The sequence below is a fragment of the Chlamydotis macqueenii genome, chromosome 2, assembly GCF_036417535.1.
Source record: "Chlamydotis macqueenii isolate bChlMac1 chromosome 2, bChlMac1.mat, whole genome shotgun sequence".
NCBI classification, from domain to species: domain Eukaryota; kingdom Metazoa; phylum Chordata; class Aves; order Otidiformes; family Otididae; genus Chlamydotis; species Chlamydotis macqueenii.
This window is the reverse complement of record NC_141557.1, coordinates 114,134,869-114,151,086: the sequence shown is the minus strand read 5'-3', so window position 1 is coordinate 114,151,086 and position 16,218 is coordinate 114,134,869. Positions and strand designations below refer to the sequence as shown.

Genomic DNA, 16,218 nt, shown 5'->3' with positions numbered 1-16,218 from the left:
GTAGCAGTAAGAAAACTGAACAAAATCTGTGCCTGATTTCTTGTAAGGCTGAGAAATACAAGCTGTATTACACAGCCCAACTGTTGGTCTTGGAAGTATGTTTAAGAACTTGTTTCAGGATATAGCAGCTCCCTGTAGAACAGACTGCCGTGTTTCCTGTTCTTTAAAGATGCTGCTTTTTTTGGATTGGTTCCTGAGGGCTGATTTTAATATAGGCAATGGATGTCATGGCCCTTCATTGTCTGTATACAGGTGACTAGCAAAAAAAAAAAACCCAAACCACTTTTTAACCTTCAGATCTGTTCAGATATAGTGAACATACCTATGTACCTACTACTAAATGTCTTAATGGTGTCATTGTGGAAACACTGTTCTCATAACTGATGTAGTAAGTATCTTCCACTGCTCAGCAAAATGAAGGGAATGCTTCTTGTTCTGTTTTTGGAGAAATTCAGATTTCTGTGCAGGTAAAACAGTTTGAGTACCTCAAACTGTCATTCCTGCTTGGTTTTTAATCTAAAAATTGTAAAACTATTACTTTCAGAAAAGAGTATTTGGGTTTCTTAGTCATGGTTAGTAATGGAAAACTTTTCTTACTTCTGCTTTCTTCCCTCTTCCTTTCCACAGAACAAGCTTACCATCTCCAATGTTTTCCAGAAATGACTTCAGTATCTGGAGTATCTTAAGAAAATGCATTGGAATGGTAGGTAATCAGAAAGCTATGATAGACGATGTGAAGCGATTATTTCATTTGAAGGCAAAATGAAAACTTACTGAGGAAAGGGGTGGGTTTTTTTGGTTTTTTTTGTTTGTTTGGTTGGGTTTTTTTATTTGCTGCTTGTGCTGTATTTGCTTTCACAACTCTAGAAGGTAAGACTGGGTCGGGACAATATTCCTTCAGTAAAAGCGTTTTCTCTTTATTTCAACCCCTAAGGTACTACTTTGTGGTAGCAGGTTTTTGGTTTTTTTTTACTTTGTGAAAAAACAAAACAAAACAACTACTTTAATTTTGCTCTTCTCCCTTCCCCTTCATGGGGAGGAAGACTGAGATATAGTGTTACTGGCCAGATGGTGACCAGACTGGAGGTTAGCTGGTTAGCACATAATCTGCTTCCAGCTAAGTTTAAATTGAGAAGAGGAGTTCTGCCCATTAGGTCCTGCAATAGGCTGAAAGTACTTACTGCTGATAAACCTCTGTCAGCCTGTAACAGTAGCCTGCAGAAGGGAACATGTATGTTTAGTCACTGTTGTTTTCTCCTCCTCCCCTTGCTGTAGCTGGAAACAGCACCAAGCAATGAGATGTGGAAATGCTGGGGAATGCCTCTGTTGGCAGCTCCAAGTCTCCTGTGTTGTTGTGAAGCATCTGAGTCTTCTCATAGTGACTTTGGCGGAAAAATGTTGTAACCTAAAAACACAAAGAGCAGATTGAACGCCTCTCTTGCATAAGGTGTGCAGGAAAAAAATCCATAGAGGATTTAATTCTGCTTTGTAGAAATTGCTGCACAGAAGTTGCTGTTTGAGGGAGCAGGAGGCAGGGACAGAACTTGGAGTGGATTGCACTGGAGTGTCTGCCAAAGCTGTTAGTGCCAGATGCTGCTATTGGTTAAGAACAGTGCAGTTTATTGCATGCATTGCCAGTGGTCATACTATATGCTTTTAATTTGCTACTGCAGGCAGTTTAAAACATGGCTATGTTATGCATTCAGAGGACATGCTTTGTAAAAGTGAGAAAAAATAAACAGCATCAAAACTGTAGGACTTCTTTTAATTTTTTATTCCTGTTAGAAAAATTCCTTTTTTTCTTCAGAATACAGAATCCCTAGTTTTACTCCTGTGCTGCCATGTTTCCCTGTCCTTTCTCATCCTACTCCCACCACCTGCCTCCAAAAAAGATAGTATGTTTAAGTAATTAGGCCTGTATCTATTTTAAGAGTAAGAAATAACTTAGTCTTTAAAAGGGTTCTTAATACTTCATGCTGTTGTTTCATCTCACCTTCTTAATGCATTTGTTGATAAAAGTTTGTTTGTTTGATGTTTCATTTTCTTTTTGTTTTAAAAGTAGCCTTAACGTCAACACAGGCTTATCTAGCTCATGAGGGGTGTGCAGGGTTTTTTCCTTTCAGCATTAGCAGAGCTAGGTCAAGCGCATTGCATTAGCACTAAGAGCGCAATTTATTTTTGTAGTAAGCCAATTACACTTGGGTTACTGCAGGTCAGTGTATCTAATCATTTGGTTTTTAACACAAATTTCATTTGTGCATCAGGAGTTGTCGAAGATCACAATGCCGGTTATATTCAATGAGCCACTGAGCTTTCTACAGCGGCTTACAGAGTATATGGAGCACACATACCTCATCCACAAAGCCAGCTCGCTTGCCAGCACAACTGAGCGGATGCAGGTACTTCGGGTGGGGTAGCTCTTGATGAATGCGTTGGGATTTTTTTTTCTTTGTAGATAGTCTCATTATAGGAGGAACTCCTGTAACTTGCTGCATGTCAGATTCTCTTATCCATTAGCCAATTTTGCTTATCTAGGAAAATGTTTTGATTTTCCTAAGCTTGATTTTTTTTTTTTTTAAGCCTTTTGATGAAAACTGCTTATTCCCCCGCCTTGCAAACAGAAGTTTGCTAAGCTATGTCAGAAGAATCATTCTATAATACCATGACAGCTGTTGATACTTTGATAAAAACTAAAACCCAGGAGATTAACTGTGTACTCTTACTCTTCGGAATAGTGTGTTGCTGCATTTGCTGTGTCTGCTGTAGCCTCGCAGTGGGAGCGTACAGGGAAGCCATTCAACCCATTGCTTGGAGAGACGTATGAATTGATCAGGTAATGAATGAAGATGCACTGAAGAGTGGAGAGTGGTATTCTCTGTAACTGGTGTTTCATTAGACTTGTCGGGTGGCTTGCAGACTGCTCTTCGGCTTGTAAGATTGCACCCGTTCTCCTAGCAGCTGCTGAAGGTGTTTGCAATGTGTGTTGGTATTCAGCAATGCACTTTGCAGTGAAGGGAAACTACTTAACTTTTCAACTCAGAGCAGGCAAATAAAATTTGCCGGGTTAAAAGCAACTTTTATTTATAAAAATACTATTTTTTTTCTTTTCTTTTCTGAAACCTTCTCAGTGAAAAGATGCATGGTACCTAAGGGAGTTGTTAGACTTGTAATATTCGTTTTGTGAGTGTCTGGAATACAAACAGGCAATGTTAGTCTGTTAGTGTGCAGCTGCACTTACGGTAATTTTTTCTCTCAGGTGAGGTTTTGGCCTACATTTATGCAGAAGTTTAAGAAAGCGGTCACTGAAAAGTAAATATTGGCTGACCAGACTTGTTACTTGTTTATATTATGTCCTCAGTTGTTTAGAATGAGAACGTTTCTGTGTATTAGTTGATCTGTCTTTTTGTGTTATCCTAGGGTTTTAACTAACTTTTCTGCTGAGCACAGCAACTATGCATGGGTCCAGCTATCTGTTTCACCCTGGGGAAAAGAACTGCAACTTCACTACGCTTGATACGTCGATACATGCTTTTGGTTGTCTTTATTTTGCAGAGATGATCTTGGATTTAGACTTCTCTCAGAGCAAGTTAGCCATCACCCGCCAATCAGTGCTTTCTACGCTGAAGGTTTAAATAATGATTTTGTGTTTCATGGATCAATTTATCCTAAACTCAAATTCTGGGGCAAGAGTGTGGAAGCAGAACCAAAAGGCACAATGACTTTGGAGCTTCTTGAGTAAGTTGATAAGTACTAATTGCATAGGCACAGTGTCCACATCCGTGATGATTAGTGTGCATTAGAGTCTCATGGCTTAGGAATGGACATGTCTAACACCCACATCCTAATGTTTGGTGGCAGATCACTTTGCAGGGAGGAGGGGATGAGAAGATGAAAGGAGTGTCCGAAATTTCTCTTTATATACTGCGTACCAATAGTAGCAGTAGTTGGGGCTTGTGTCTGTATGTTCTGCAGATGCCTGGATGTCAGTCTTACTAAGACTAGCACATGTGAGTGTTGTTGGCTTTCCTCACGCCATTCAGTGCTAACAGTGACTGAATTTTAAGGAATTGATAAAATCAATAGCAATAAACTTCTTGAGTTTCCTGGCTTCTTGCCCTGTCTGTTTCAAGACTTGGTGCCATTTATACGTGATGGCTTGTTGCAAAAGTGACATCCAGTACAATGATACAGTATTTTAATTTTTATTCCCCTCCCTTAGACACAATGAAGCTTACACATGGACAAATCCTACGTGCTGTGTGCATAACATTATTGTGGGCAAACTTTGGATTGAGCAGTATGGAAACGTGGAAATAACGAACCATAAGTAAGTTAAGAGCGCGAGTGCTTTCACTTACTGCAAGTTTTGAAGAGGAAAAGCATTTGGAAGTAATTAGCGCACTCTTGTTCTGCCTTTAGAACTGGTGAGAAATGTGTACTAAGCTTCAAGCCCTGTGGCCTCTTTGGGAAGGAATTGCACAAAGTTGAAGGCTACATTCAGGACAAAAGGTAACAGCTTCGTTCCTCTTGGGAAAGAAAGGGCTGCCTTCTGTTTGTGATGGGAGCTGTAGAATTGAAAACTTCTAACGTAGTCTGTCAAGGGCATGAACCTGCAACAGCAAGGTTATGAATTGTCCAACACAAATAATGGAGATTTAAGAGTTGCTCTCGAAAGTTCTTATTTCAAATATTTTTGTCTGAAATTATGAAATAAATCTCTTTAAGCTCCTTTGTAAACTTAGTCTTTTTTTTTTTGACAGCAAAAAGAAACTTTGTGCACTGTATGGGAAGTGGACTGAATGTTTGTACAGTGTTGACCCAGCTACATTCGAAGCTTACAAAAAAAATGACAAAAAAAATGCAGAAGAGAAGAAAAGTGGTAAACAGGTATTAATCATGTAAAGAGGTGGTATCTCAAAAGCATGCTAAGACAGCTAAATATTTTAGTAGCATATAAGAGCATTAAGATTTCCTTTCACTTATTCTCTTTTTCCTAGTAGGATACAAAACAGATCGGATAAGTACCAGCATTAAGGGATAAAATGCTTTCTCAAGGATTTGTGTTCAAACTTCCTAAAACTAGAAGTGATCTAAATACTGGCTGGTTCATTATCTGCCTCTTCCTCCCAAGTCACGTGGAGGAAATAGCATATCCATTAGCTAGACCATGGTTCTGATCATGTATGATAACATATTCTAATAGGATTTGGACTTCTAGAGGCAGGATAGACTAATTTCTCATCTTGATAGAAGATAGTATTTTCCAGGTCTGACAAGGAATTTTTGTATTGCTTTCTATTAAATTTTCACAACTGTAGAAATGCTTGCACTTTTTTCCTCTGCAATTACTTTTTTTTTTTTTTTTTCCTTCTGGAAAAACAAAACCAACTTAATTCTTCCAGATTTCTAGTCAGCAGTGTGGGTGTGTTTGTGGGTTTTTTTTGTTTGTTTGGTTGGGTTTTTTTTAAGGTGAATAGTGATGGTGACAACATACAGATTGGTGAAGAACAACTACTCACACAGTAGCTTAAAACAGAGATTGTTCCTCTTTGACTGAAGCCAGATTTTTTGTTGGTTGGGATTTTGGTAATTTTTATACTCTGGAAGCAGTTGTTCCTGCAGAGGTTCCGGTTGTTGCTTTATCTGAGATTGCTACAGTGCTTGTCATGAGGAGAGTGCTAAAGCACTGGGGATTACTGTTTCTGTCTGAGTCTGACCCTGTGAGCTCTAGGGAAAAGGAGCAAAGAAAAACATACCCTGTGTCTTTGTTCAGCTACCACTTTGTGTTTTCCAACAATGCTGAGGTTGATCCTTGGTTTTCACTTCAAAATGAAGCATCCTGTTGCATAAAGCTCAAGCTGCAATGTTGCTCTCACTCTGGAAAAGCACGCTTTTTCTGCTCATTTAACAGAGCTATTTCTGTGTAGAAAACAGAAAACTTTGTAATGCGCACTGTGAATCAGGTTCCTGTCTTGGAATATGTATTCCCAGTGCCCCCTTGTGTTTGAGGAGCTGATGTCATTTATGGGTTTTGAGTAGCTAGGTGATCCAGGTCTCATGTAGAATGTCGGAATGTGGTTTGCCCCTTCGTGGTAGTGAAGGATTCATTCGGGAATAAAAGTACATGGCCTTTCAAACATCTCCTAATTAGAATTCTCAGATTTATTTAGTTGTTTTCCAGCTATTTCTGCACGCTGCGTTGTTACTAATGAAGAATCACTTCTGTCTCTCTTTAGGGCAAGGGATGCAAGTCCTTTTGCAGATTGCCCCAGGTTTTCCCCAAATCCCGTTGATTTTTATAGGGATAAAACTTAAGGAAAAATGACTTTGCAGGGAGCTAGACGAACGTGCGTGTATGCAAAGGTGATATTTTACCAACATCAGAAGAGTTATAATAGACCTGGGGGTAGACCAGGATGGTTCTGCTCTGAATGAACTAGAGCCTTTTTTAATCATGATTAAGCATTTCGTGCTGAATTTTCAGTGCAAATGTATTCAAGAGCATAGTGTAAGGCAACAGCGGCTGCCCTGACACCTGCCTGGTTTACAGACACCAGTGATGTTGCTTTAGCCAAGTCTGTTACTACCTTCCTAGCAAAATACTGAGAGCTTGAGTAGCACTAAATGTAAAATATGGATCATTGCGGCAAGAACACATGAAAAACCAGTTTTTACCTCGTTCTTTGTCACTCTTAGGACATTTTAAGATTATGTATCCAACAAGGCACAAATTGCAGTGTGTGTTGTAGGCTTTTGGTAAAAGTTGTTTTGGAGTTTGACAATCTGATGTTGAAGTGTCTTTGTTTTGATACAGGGGTATCTTTCTGATCTGTTCTGATTAAAATTCCCAATTTTTGAAAGATTGATCAGTGTCCTTTAAAGGACAGAATGGCAGGTTGCCAGCACAGTTCAAGTAAAAGCCCTGTTTATCTTCTTAATAGCTGAGGGACCTCGGTCTGCATGTTGTTCTGGTTACTTTGCAAGCTGTTCATTTTTAAAAGCACTGTACCCAAGTGCTCCACGGTGAAACAGAATCCTGAATAATTCCTAATTTTCTTGGAGGCATAACTCATGAATCATCTCCGAGGACAGCCGAGTCCAGTTGGGGTACTGGGATTTTTTACACTGAAACATCAGTCTGTATTATCTGACACAGCCATCGGAGAGCAAAGCTTATTAGCAGCAGGATTAAAGCTGTTGGCGTGTAGCCAAAGTATTTAAAGCACTAGTTGCCTTCAAGTTCAGCTTTACTCTCCAGGGGTCTCTGAAACGTGCAATGTGCTGCTGGTTTTAGCTGTGATAGTGACACCAAGTTTTCTTGTGAGAGCCGTATTCCTTGTCTAGCTGGCTTTAGTTCAGTATTGTGACATATGCTTGTGTGGCAGAATTAATATCAGCAGCACTGAACCTCAGCTGCTTTAAAGCTGTGTGTAAAAAGGGTGATGATTTAGAACTAGTTCAGAACACATCCACACACTGTGGCCGCCAGTTATTCTCTAGTGTCCTGGTAACCCTGGGTGGAGTTTTTCCCTTTCTGGGAAAACCATTTCTCACTGACTATGTATGTCAGCCTTCATAGGGTGCCCTTCCCAGAAGGGGAAATTTAATGTTTGCAGTTTGCCATTTCAGTAGTGTAGTGGCCAATGGAAAGGAAGGTTCCTCTGAGCAAAGAGCAATAGTATAGGGTTTTCTGTTGCACACAAACTGTAGGCAGCATTTGTATCATGTGCTGGTGTTTCTTTGATGTGGAAGCATGAGGAATGTGACTTCTGTTCCTTCAACTTTAATGAAGTAGTAATGAGAGTTAAATAACAGGCATGGAAATGCTTGTGTTTGAGGAAATGGGATATCTCTGTGATGAAAATTGAATTTTTTTAACACTTGAGCATCGAGGTTATATCTACAAAGATGCTGATGCAAGAAGCTGCTGGTAGTCTTCCCTTTGGAGGGAGTTGGGAGTATATATTCTATATCAGTGCTGTTACCTTTCTTGTCAAGCATCTAGAAATGTTTCTTTGTTGCTGAAGTTATTACTTTTGGTCAAGGAAATAATTGTACGTAAGCTCCAGTGTTTGAATGAAGAGTGTAAATGGTTTATGACTCCAAAGAACTCCTCCTCTTTTCTTTGTGTGCTACCTTTAGGTGAGCAATACTGAGGAACCAGATGAGATGCCGTTGCCAGATTCTGAGAGTGTGTATGTTATTCCTGGAAGTATTTTGCTATGGAAAATAACTCCAAGACCTCCAAATTCAGCACAGGTTGGCTATACTTCTGCTTACTGAAAGTGTGCACTATCCTGTTACTCTGTGTTCAACAGAAAGCAAATCTATTTGTTGTCTCTTTAATTACAAGCGTAGATTTGCTTATTTACTGCAGCAAACTTTCCCACTACAATTTTAAGTCTACAATGTGGGGTTGGAGGGCTAACTAGACTCTAGAGTTAGCTGGATTTCTCTGGAAATTGAGATGCTTCATGCAGCTAGTGGTATAGGGGATTTCCCCACCTCTTCTCTCCACCCTGTTCCCCTCACTGAGGCACTTGCCTTGTGAGAAATCTCTTCTCAATGGCTTTATTAGAGGTCAAACACTTCCTAGGAGACGCTTGCAAAGCCTCTGTAGCAGGAGTTGGGGTGTGAAGGGCTGTGGAGCCGGAGAGCTGTTGAGCAGAATACAAGGGTATGTCCATAACTGGAAAGACAAGAGAACTGGAACAAGAAAAGGAGCCCTCAGTGGGTTAATCAAGGGGGAAATCTCTCTAGAGAGATAGGGAAAATACCAGTAGGGCTGGAAAAAGAAGATAAGAGAGAAGTAGTGTCCTGAGTAATTGAATGCTGGCCTGGTTAAACAGAAACACCAAGGATCACCTACATACTGCCTGACAGTGCAGTTTTGCTGGTATCTTGAGTATTCCTAATTTGAGTGATTAAATAATAAAAAAACACTGGGATGTTTGTTTTTAGACAGCAGCTTTCTTGTGTATTAAGACCAGCAGCTAGAGACATCATAAAGTCACCTTTTATCTTTGTTTCTGAATTTCAGATGTACAATTTTACTAGCTTTGCCATGGCTTTGAATGAGTTGGACAAAGAAATGGAGAGTGTCATTCCCAAAACTGACTGCCGGCTACGACCGGATATCAGAGCCATGGAAAATGGAGAAATAGGTAACTTCAGCTATTGGCAAAGATGTTTTTATTTTTTGTTCAAACTGAGGGACTGTAAAAAAAAAAAAGAAATTCCACATTCAGGTTAGATACACTGCTCCATGCTTCAAGACCTAACTCTTTAACACAGCGAGTTCTGCAGGTTATGGTGTGCTTCTAGTGAAAAGTGTGTCACCCACCTGTACTGGGTCTGTTTGGGATGGAGTTAATTTTCTTCATAGCAGCCCATATGTGGTGCTGTGTTTTTGATTGGTGACCAAAGCAGTGTTGATAACAGCACCTCAGTGTTCAGCAATTGCTGAACGACATTTGCACAGTGTAAGGCCACCTCTGTTTTTGTGGTGGGAAGAGGCTGAGAGGGGACACAGCCAGGATAGCTGACCCAAACTGACCAAAGAGATATTCCATACCATATAACATCATGCTCAGCAATAAGTTGTGTGTGGTGGGGGGAAATACCTGTTGCTTGGAGACTGGCTGGATACAGATCTGCTGGTGGAAGGCAGTAAGTGATTGCCTTTGCATCACTTTTTCCTCCTTTTTTCTTTCTCTTCAGTTATTAAACTCTCTTTGCTATAACCCATGAAGTTTTTTTGCTTTTGCTCTTTGATTCTCTCCCCTAATCCACTGGGATGGATGGGAGCAAACGAGTGGCTTATAGGTGCTTCGTTCCTGGCCAGGAACCCACTGCACCACCTGCTTGCTTATGTTCTTCCATATAAGCAAGAATCTTAAACTCTGTGATGCTTTAACAAGAAGCAGGTGGCCAGACTTCTGAAATGAAATCCAGCAATCTTAATCCGTTTCCCTACTGAAATAAATTGTAGGTATGCCACCTACCAAGCTCAAATTTGCTGTCATGTAAACAGATTTTCAGGGTCCTCAGGCCATGGATAAACATGTGTTTATCCATTCCGTCTTAAAGACTGGAATTCTGTTGTGCCACACCTGGCTTGGCTTTGTTTTTAGACTGAACCAGAAGCTCTTCTGTGTTACGTAGGAGGCTTTTTAAATGGACAACTTTTATTACTTCCCTTATCTATATGCTGGATCAGATGGAGTAATGTCCCTGTCTTATATTACACTTTAACATCTTTTGTATTTTTATTTGTGTGTTTTTATTCTTTCAAGATCTAGCTAGTGAAGAAAAGAAGAGGCTAGAAGAAAAACAAAGGACTGCCCGCAAAAATCGTTCAAAGTCAGAGGAAGACTGGAAGACGAGGTTAGTGTGCTTGCCTCTGTGGTGTGTAGTTACAGAAAGGTTTTGAACATTGAGGTTAACTGCCAGTCCACGCCAGTGTTGCGCAGTGTTGTGTCAGCACGAAGAGCTGACATCATCAGGTTTGGTAGTGCCACTGTTGTGTTTGCAGACTTGGTCCCTGCAGGCTGTAGTGCTTCCAGAGAGAAGCGTCAGGCTTGGTCTCAGTTCCTTCCCTCCTGCTGCTTGCACACCCGTATTCAGATACAAACTGTGTTGTCTTTTCAGAGCACCTCTTGGTTCTGACACGAAAAAAGTATTGCCACTGATAGCCGCTTGTAAGGACTGTTGTTGCTGATTAATTTATAATTCCCTCAAGGACAAAGAGAGGAGGAAGTGCTTCCTCCAGTGAAATTGATAGCTTATTGCCCATGAGTTCTCAGATCAGTTGCTGTGTGCTGGCAATACTGTATCCCCACTGCATACAGTTATTCTCAAAGCTGGTGAAATTACTTCTGTCACCCAGATATCCAAGTAATTTTCTTCTCTTTGAGAGGGTTACTAACTACAAAAGTTATAAGAGCTAAGAGAAAAGTCAGCTTACAAGGGATCTGCCAGTATGGTTTTGAGTTTTTTCTTTTTTTACTGTAAGATGAGAGAGGTCAGCTGGGAGCTCTGAAGCACAAGCTAAGTAGAAACTATGAAAACATGACCGAATGAATCTAGTTTCACCAGACAAGATCTGTTTAAAAATATATTAATAAATTGTTGGTCTCTTCACAGAAAAAAAAAAAAAGGTAGTGCTAAACTCTATAAGCGAGCTTCATCTCTTCCCCATTAACTAGCTATTAATACACCCAGACACAGTAGATTAAATATCTTTAAAATGTCTGTTTGTAACTATAAATCACTTTTTTTTTTTTTTTTTTTTTTTTTTTTCAAATGAAGTCAGTCATCATCCCAGAGTCCCAGGTTTGGACATGTCTGCCTTTGTCTTTTTCCTGTGTCTGCTCTCCTGCAGTGTTTGGGTTTGTCTGCCCTGAGACTGGTGGAAAATAACACCTTTGTAATGCTTCCAAGTAACTGCATTCATTGCTGGACAGCCTTGCACCTCCCTCTTACTTTCCTGAATTCAGAGTGGCTCTAGCTCTCACCAGGTGTTTTCAAAGCAAGTGTTATAATTGTGTTCTTCTAGGCACCTGAAGTAGCTTAAGGGATTGCTCAAAGCACCTGAGCTTGGTATTGGAAATTGGGGAGCTCCCAGGGGGCAACTCAGAGCAATGGTTTTCAAGGCGTGTAATTAGTGCAGACACCATGCACAAGGTTCTTCAGTTCCTGCTGTGCAGGTACTGTAGACCTGCTCAGTAGCTGCCTGGGATATTTTGTTTTTCAGGATGTTTCTAAAGCTTTGGCAGAAAATTCCTAGTGTCTGATCTGTTTAGTAATAATGTCAAGCGTGACTGTTTCCAAAGGACGAACGTAAAGTGTGTAGGGGGGAACAAAAATGCATGCTGTGAAGGGAAATTCTCCTGCCTCTTCCCAGAAGGTCAGTTGTAGGTCTTAATCTGCAGTGTCATATAAACTCTGATGTAAACTACTGCAATTTCCTTGCCACAGAAAAGCAGGCTTCTTACTTTGTCTAGCAGAGTTCCTCTCTCGTAAGACAATTCTCCAAAGTGCCTAGTGATTTTTTTTTTTAATTATTTTGAATCCACTTTAGAAGTGGGGTCTTGGTATTTCCAAAGAAGTGATTCATGTTGAACACTTAAATGTGTTAGAGACTGACCAGTGATCTTGAGTAAAAGACTAGTTCAGTTCTGAAACACAGTAGTGGGCTGTTGCTTTTGATGAAAACCAGTCCCCTCCTTCCCCTGTCACTTCCCTGGCTAGATTATCTGATAGCTTTGGGTCTCCTGTGTCTGTCAAACTCAGTTCTTCCCATTGCCTTTCCCCGTCCTGTTGAGATGAGGTAACTGTGCTTACAGACCCGCCTCTCAGCAAGTGCTCTGGAATGAGCTGCTGTTCCCTGTGAACTAGGAGGGGAGCCAGATGGATGTGCACAGGCACACTCGCTCCGGAATAGCTGCCGCATCCTGTGTGGAGCTGATGCATAGTGAACCATGCACAGTGCCAGGGGTGAATGATTTCTGTTGACTTCAGTTCACTTAACGGGGACAGCAGGAGAACCAGTGAAGTCTTCAGCTGTTCAGTTTACCGCCGTGCAGACAGTACAAGGCATTTCTTCTGATACACATCTCAGATCTTTTGAGCCAAGCAAGACTTGCCTGTCAGCTGCCCGGCTTTGTAACATGACACTGCCATACTGGTGGCCTTTATGCTTTTGGTTTTTAAAGAGATGTCATATTTGGTCTGAATGTGCTTTAATTTCTGTTCTGGAACTTTGCGGTTGGTACACACAAGAGCCGAGTTAAAATGGGCTGCCTTGTACACACATGATTTACTGAAGTGAGTGTGCGCTGCAGTGAGGCGTACAAATGAAGAACTGACTTTTGTGGCTGGTGAGGATGTGAAAGGAAGCTGAGGAGCATATTAACCACAGAAACAGCTTCTAGCAACCTGACTTGTGCCACGAACACAACTTGGCAAAATACAAGAAGTTAAAATGCCAGAGGTCTGCCACTGTGCAGTGGGTGCTACTGAGGCAGAAGGTTGAGTAACTGGGACCCAACAGAAAGTGGTGTTCAGTAACAGGCTGCAGGGTTGCCAGAAATGGGCGTGGGACAGGAAGGAGGACAAACTTCTGCGCCCTGGTGATCTGACAGGGTTGTACTCGCCACTGGGGGATACGTGCCACTAGTACGGCCTTGTAAGTGCACCTTCTTTTACAGCTAGATAGCCCCCCTCACCCCCACCAAAACACGACATACACGTGCAGTCTGTGCATGTGTATACACAGTGCCTCCAGATTAGGTAAGGAGGGGAGAGGGAAGGAAAGAAAGAAGGTGCTAAACTTCAGTGCTCCTAGCAACAAGCAGCTTAGCAAAAGCTCGCAAGTAACTTCATGCAGACGGAATCAGCTTTCGGGGCATTTAGATTAGCACACACCCCCCAGCCCCCAGTGCTAACAGTGTAGTGCAGCACAGTTAAGTTGTAGCAAGTGAGGACTTTTCCTGCAGCCTGTGGGTGATATTTCATCTACGCTGAGGGCAGCTGGCACACTTGTTAAGTGCATTGCAAAACAAGGCTTTAAAAAACAAGGGGAAATCTAGATCCTGGAGAAATAATTTTTTTTCTGTTTTCAGGACTGCGGTGCTTGTGGTGTTTACATGTCTTGCAAAAACTGTTACTGCTTATGCATGCCAAAATGGTTGTTCACAACTGCTTTGAAGTAAAATTGTACCTGTCCTTATTTATGTGATGATAGTCTTGAATGCTTCAGGTGACAAAATACTGGTGCCAGTAATCTCACCTAGGAGACATTTAATCAGTGTGGCAAAGGGGGAGGCAGCCACTGAAGATGAGTTTAACTGCACTTATGAATTTAAAACCAAGAGGGCCACTGCCACTGCAATCACAGTAACTCCTTTGAACAGTAAACTGCTGAAAATGCAGCAAAGCAGTTCTGAACTTCTGTAAAAGTGTGTGTTAATAGCTTTGCTAACATGCTGTATGTTTCCTTGCAGATGGTTCCATCAAGGCCCCAACCCCTATACTGGTACGCAGGACTGGCTTTATTCTGGCAACTACTGGGACAGAAACTACTTTAACTTGCCTGATATTTATTAAAATGCAATAAGGATCCTGTGACTGATACAAATAAGTCTTAATCTGTTTTAATGTTTTCCATTGTTTTACTTATCTCCTGAAAAAACTGACATGTTATCAAACAAAATATTAAGCATCTCCACAGTAAATCTGGTGGTACCTGATCTGCAGTCCCATAGGTAGGGGAATCATTTTTCTGGCTGATGGTGGGTCCTGTGTGGACAAAGTAAGTCACCGTGGTCTCAAGCTGCCCCGTTTGCTGAATGCACCTATATTAGGTTGTGGTGTATGAGGAATAGAACACCTTTGGCTGTTCTGTGAATACTTTCTTTCATAGTAACATTGGCACAAGTAAAACTGGTTTTATTTATTGTGACATGGGAATGTTTAAAAGCACACACAGTAATTGTGATATTCTGTTCTTAAATGAAGAAGGAAGGGTGTGTCACTTTTGTAAAGATGTAATTTTTCATAAAGTGACTTTTCTTTTGCTAAAGTAACTCCTTTAAAACCTGAGCTCTGGTCAGAGATTCCGGAAGTGTTCCTGTCTCTGGAGCATTAATGCAGTTGTTTAAGCTGGGAACATTACTCAGAGGTATTTATTCAATATTTTGTGCAGTGTGTTTTGGATTTTGCTCTCCTGTTTTGCTACCAGCCTTATGGTTTAAGGAATTAAGAGCCATTTAAATATCTATGAATTTGATTTGAACTGCACACTAGTAACAGGTTTTAAAAGAATTTGTTTCATGCACTAGAAGTTCTGGTGCCCAGCACCACTGCAAAAATCAGTCCAGGACCCAGAGGAACAGGGTGGTGGGGGGACAGGACCTGTGTCTGTACTGTGCAAACTCCTTGGGAGGAAGTCTTGTGCATTTCAAAGGTAGTAGAGCACCTCAGTGAGGCCTCCTGTGCACAGCTGCTTTACCCCTTTTCAGTGGGGTGCATTCAATCTCAGAGTGTCAGTTTATATTGAACTGTGTACAGAGCTTCTAGAGGGCAAGCTGCTCTTTGTACAATATTTTAACTGCTGTCTGGAGGTTAGTGTTAATCGAATAATTTAATTGCTACTAAATAAAGGCTTCAAAACTTCTTCCATTTAGTCCAAAGTGAGTGGTGTTTGACAGCCCTGACCCTTTCTAAGCAAGCCTAGTCCAAAAGCTGCTGCAGTGAAGTGGTACAGTCTGCTTCCATGAGCTTCAGGGGCCTCTTTTCCCCAAGCTTATGGTGGGGTGGGGATGGCTGGGAAACTGAGAGCTTTCTCCTTGAATTTGCTGTGAGGCTGCAGCTCTAACCTTGAGGGTGGACTACTGAAACTGAATAAGGCAAGGAGCTGTGTTCTATTTTTGTTCTGTGTGCTACTAGAATTACCAAGGTAGTGATGCTGAGACATATTTGCATAGATAAGGGAAAGCCTTTTCTTTGGCAGTCCTTCATGTGAGGGCCCAGTTATCACAGTGACCTGGAGCTGCAGAAATTTAATACCTGCACTGTCTCTTGGAAGCCTCAGCACTGCACTTAGACCTCTACTTTGGCCAGCATTTCTTGAAGTCTGTCTTAATTCCTGTGCATCTTCGAGGGGGATTCTGAGATACATAGAAACAGTTTAGCTGCTGGGTCAGTGCTTCAGCAGGTCACACAGCATTGAACACTCAGCACTAGGAAAAAAAAAAAACCCAGCAGTTAGTTCCTGCCTGCCCACCCAGGTTCAAGAGAGGGAAAGCTCCACACATCAACTTCTTTCATTTTGAGTGACTTTGGTAAGAACAGGTTTTTTTGGTTGTGGTTTTTTTTTTTTTTTTTTCCCCTAGATGTATACTACAAGAGTCTGGCATCTGTAAGTGGCCATACAGGTAGCTGTGAAGCCTCCAAAACAAAACAAAAAGTACTTTTTCTTAACCCCTTCATTGACGCATAACCTCAGCCGTCCTCCTCCATAACCCTGTAGTTTGAATGAATAGACCATGTGTGAGAATAGCTCCTTCTTCTAGTTGAAAGCATGACTGTCCTCTTGCTCCTGGCAGTTGTGTAAGTTCCTTCCTAGCGTACAAAGCCAGCAGTACAGACTACACCCCATTATGCTGAACTTCGGCTCTGTATGTCAGTGTTGCTGGGGCTTATGTTAGTACAGGG

At 41.3% G+C, this 16,218-nt stretch overlaps 1 protein-coding gene across 7 annotated transcripts in view; it reads left to right on the top strand.

The window, feature by feature from the left end:
• OSBPL1A (oxysterol binding protein like 1A) overlaps positions 1-15,178 on the top strand; it is a 75,103-nt gene extending 59,925 nt beyond the window's left edge. For 5 of the 7 annotated variants that reach the window (XM_086740733.1, XM_086740735.1, XM_086740732.1 and 2 more), the window contains 12 exons: positions 628-703; positions 2,265-2,399; positions 2,736-2,833; positions 3,553-3,735; positions 4,220-4,327; positions 4,420-4,509; positions 4,761-4,887; positions 8,143-8,259; positions 9,041-9,164; positions 10,296-10,386; positions 11,311-11,334; positions 14,007-15,178. In XM_086740733.1, the coding sequence (XP_086596859.1) occupies positions 628-703; positions 2,265-2,399; positions 2,736-2,833; positions 3,553-3,735; positions 4,220-4,327; positions 4,420-4,509; positions 4,761-4,887; positions 8,143-8,259; positions 9,041-9,164; positions 10,296-10,386; positions 11,311-11,334; positions 14,007-14,109 (1,276 nt within the window). In that variant the 3' untranslated portion in view covers positions 14,110-15,178. Of the gene's footprint in view, positions 1-627; positions 704-2,264; positions 2,400-2,735; positions 2,834-3,552; positions 3,736-4,219; positions 4,328-4,419; positions 4,510-4,760; positions 4,888-8,142; positions 8,260-9,040; positions 9,165-10,295; positions 10,387-11,310; positions 11,335-12,399; positions 12,591-14,006 lie in introns of all 7 variants that reach the window. The other 2 variants (XR_015257683.1, XM_086740734.1) reach the window with 2 other exon arrangements.
• The last annotated feature ends 1,040 nt before the right edge of the window (positions 15,179-16,218 follow it).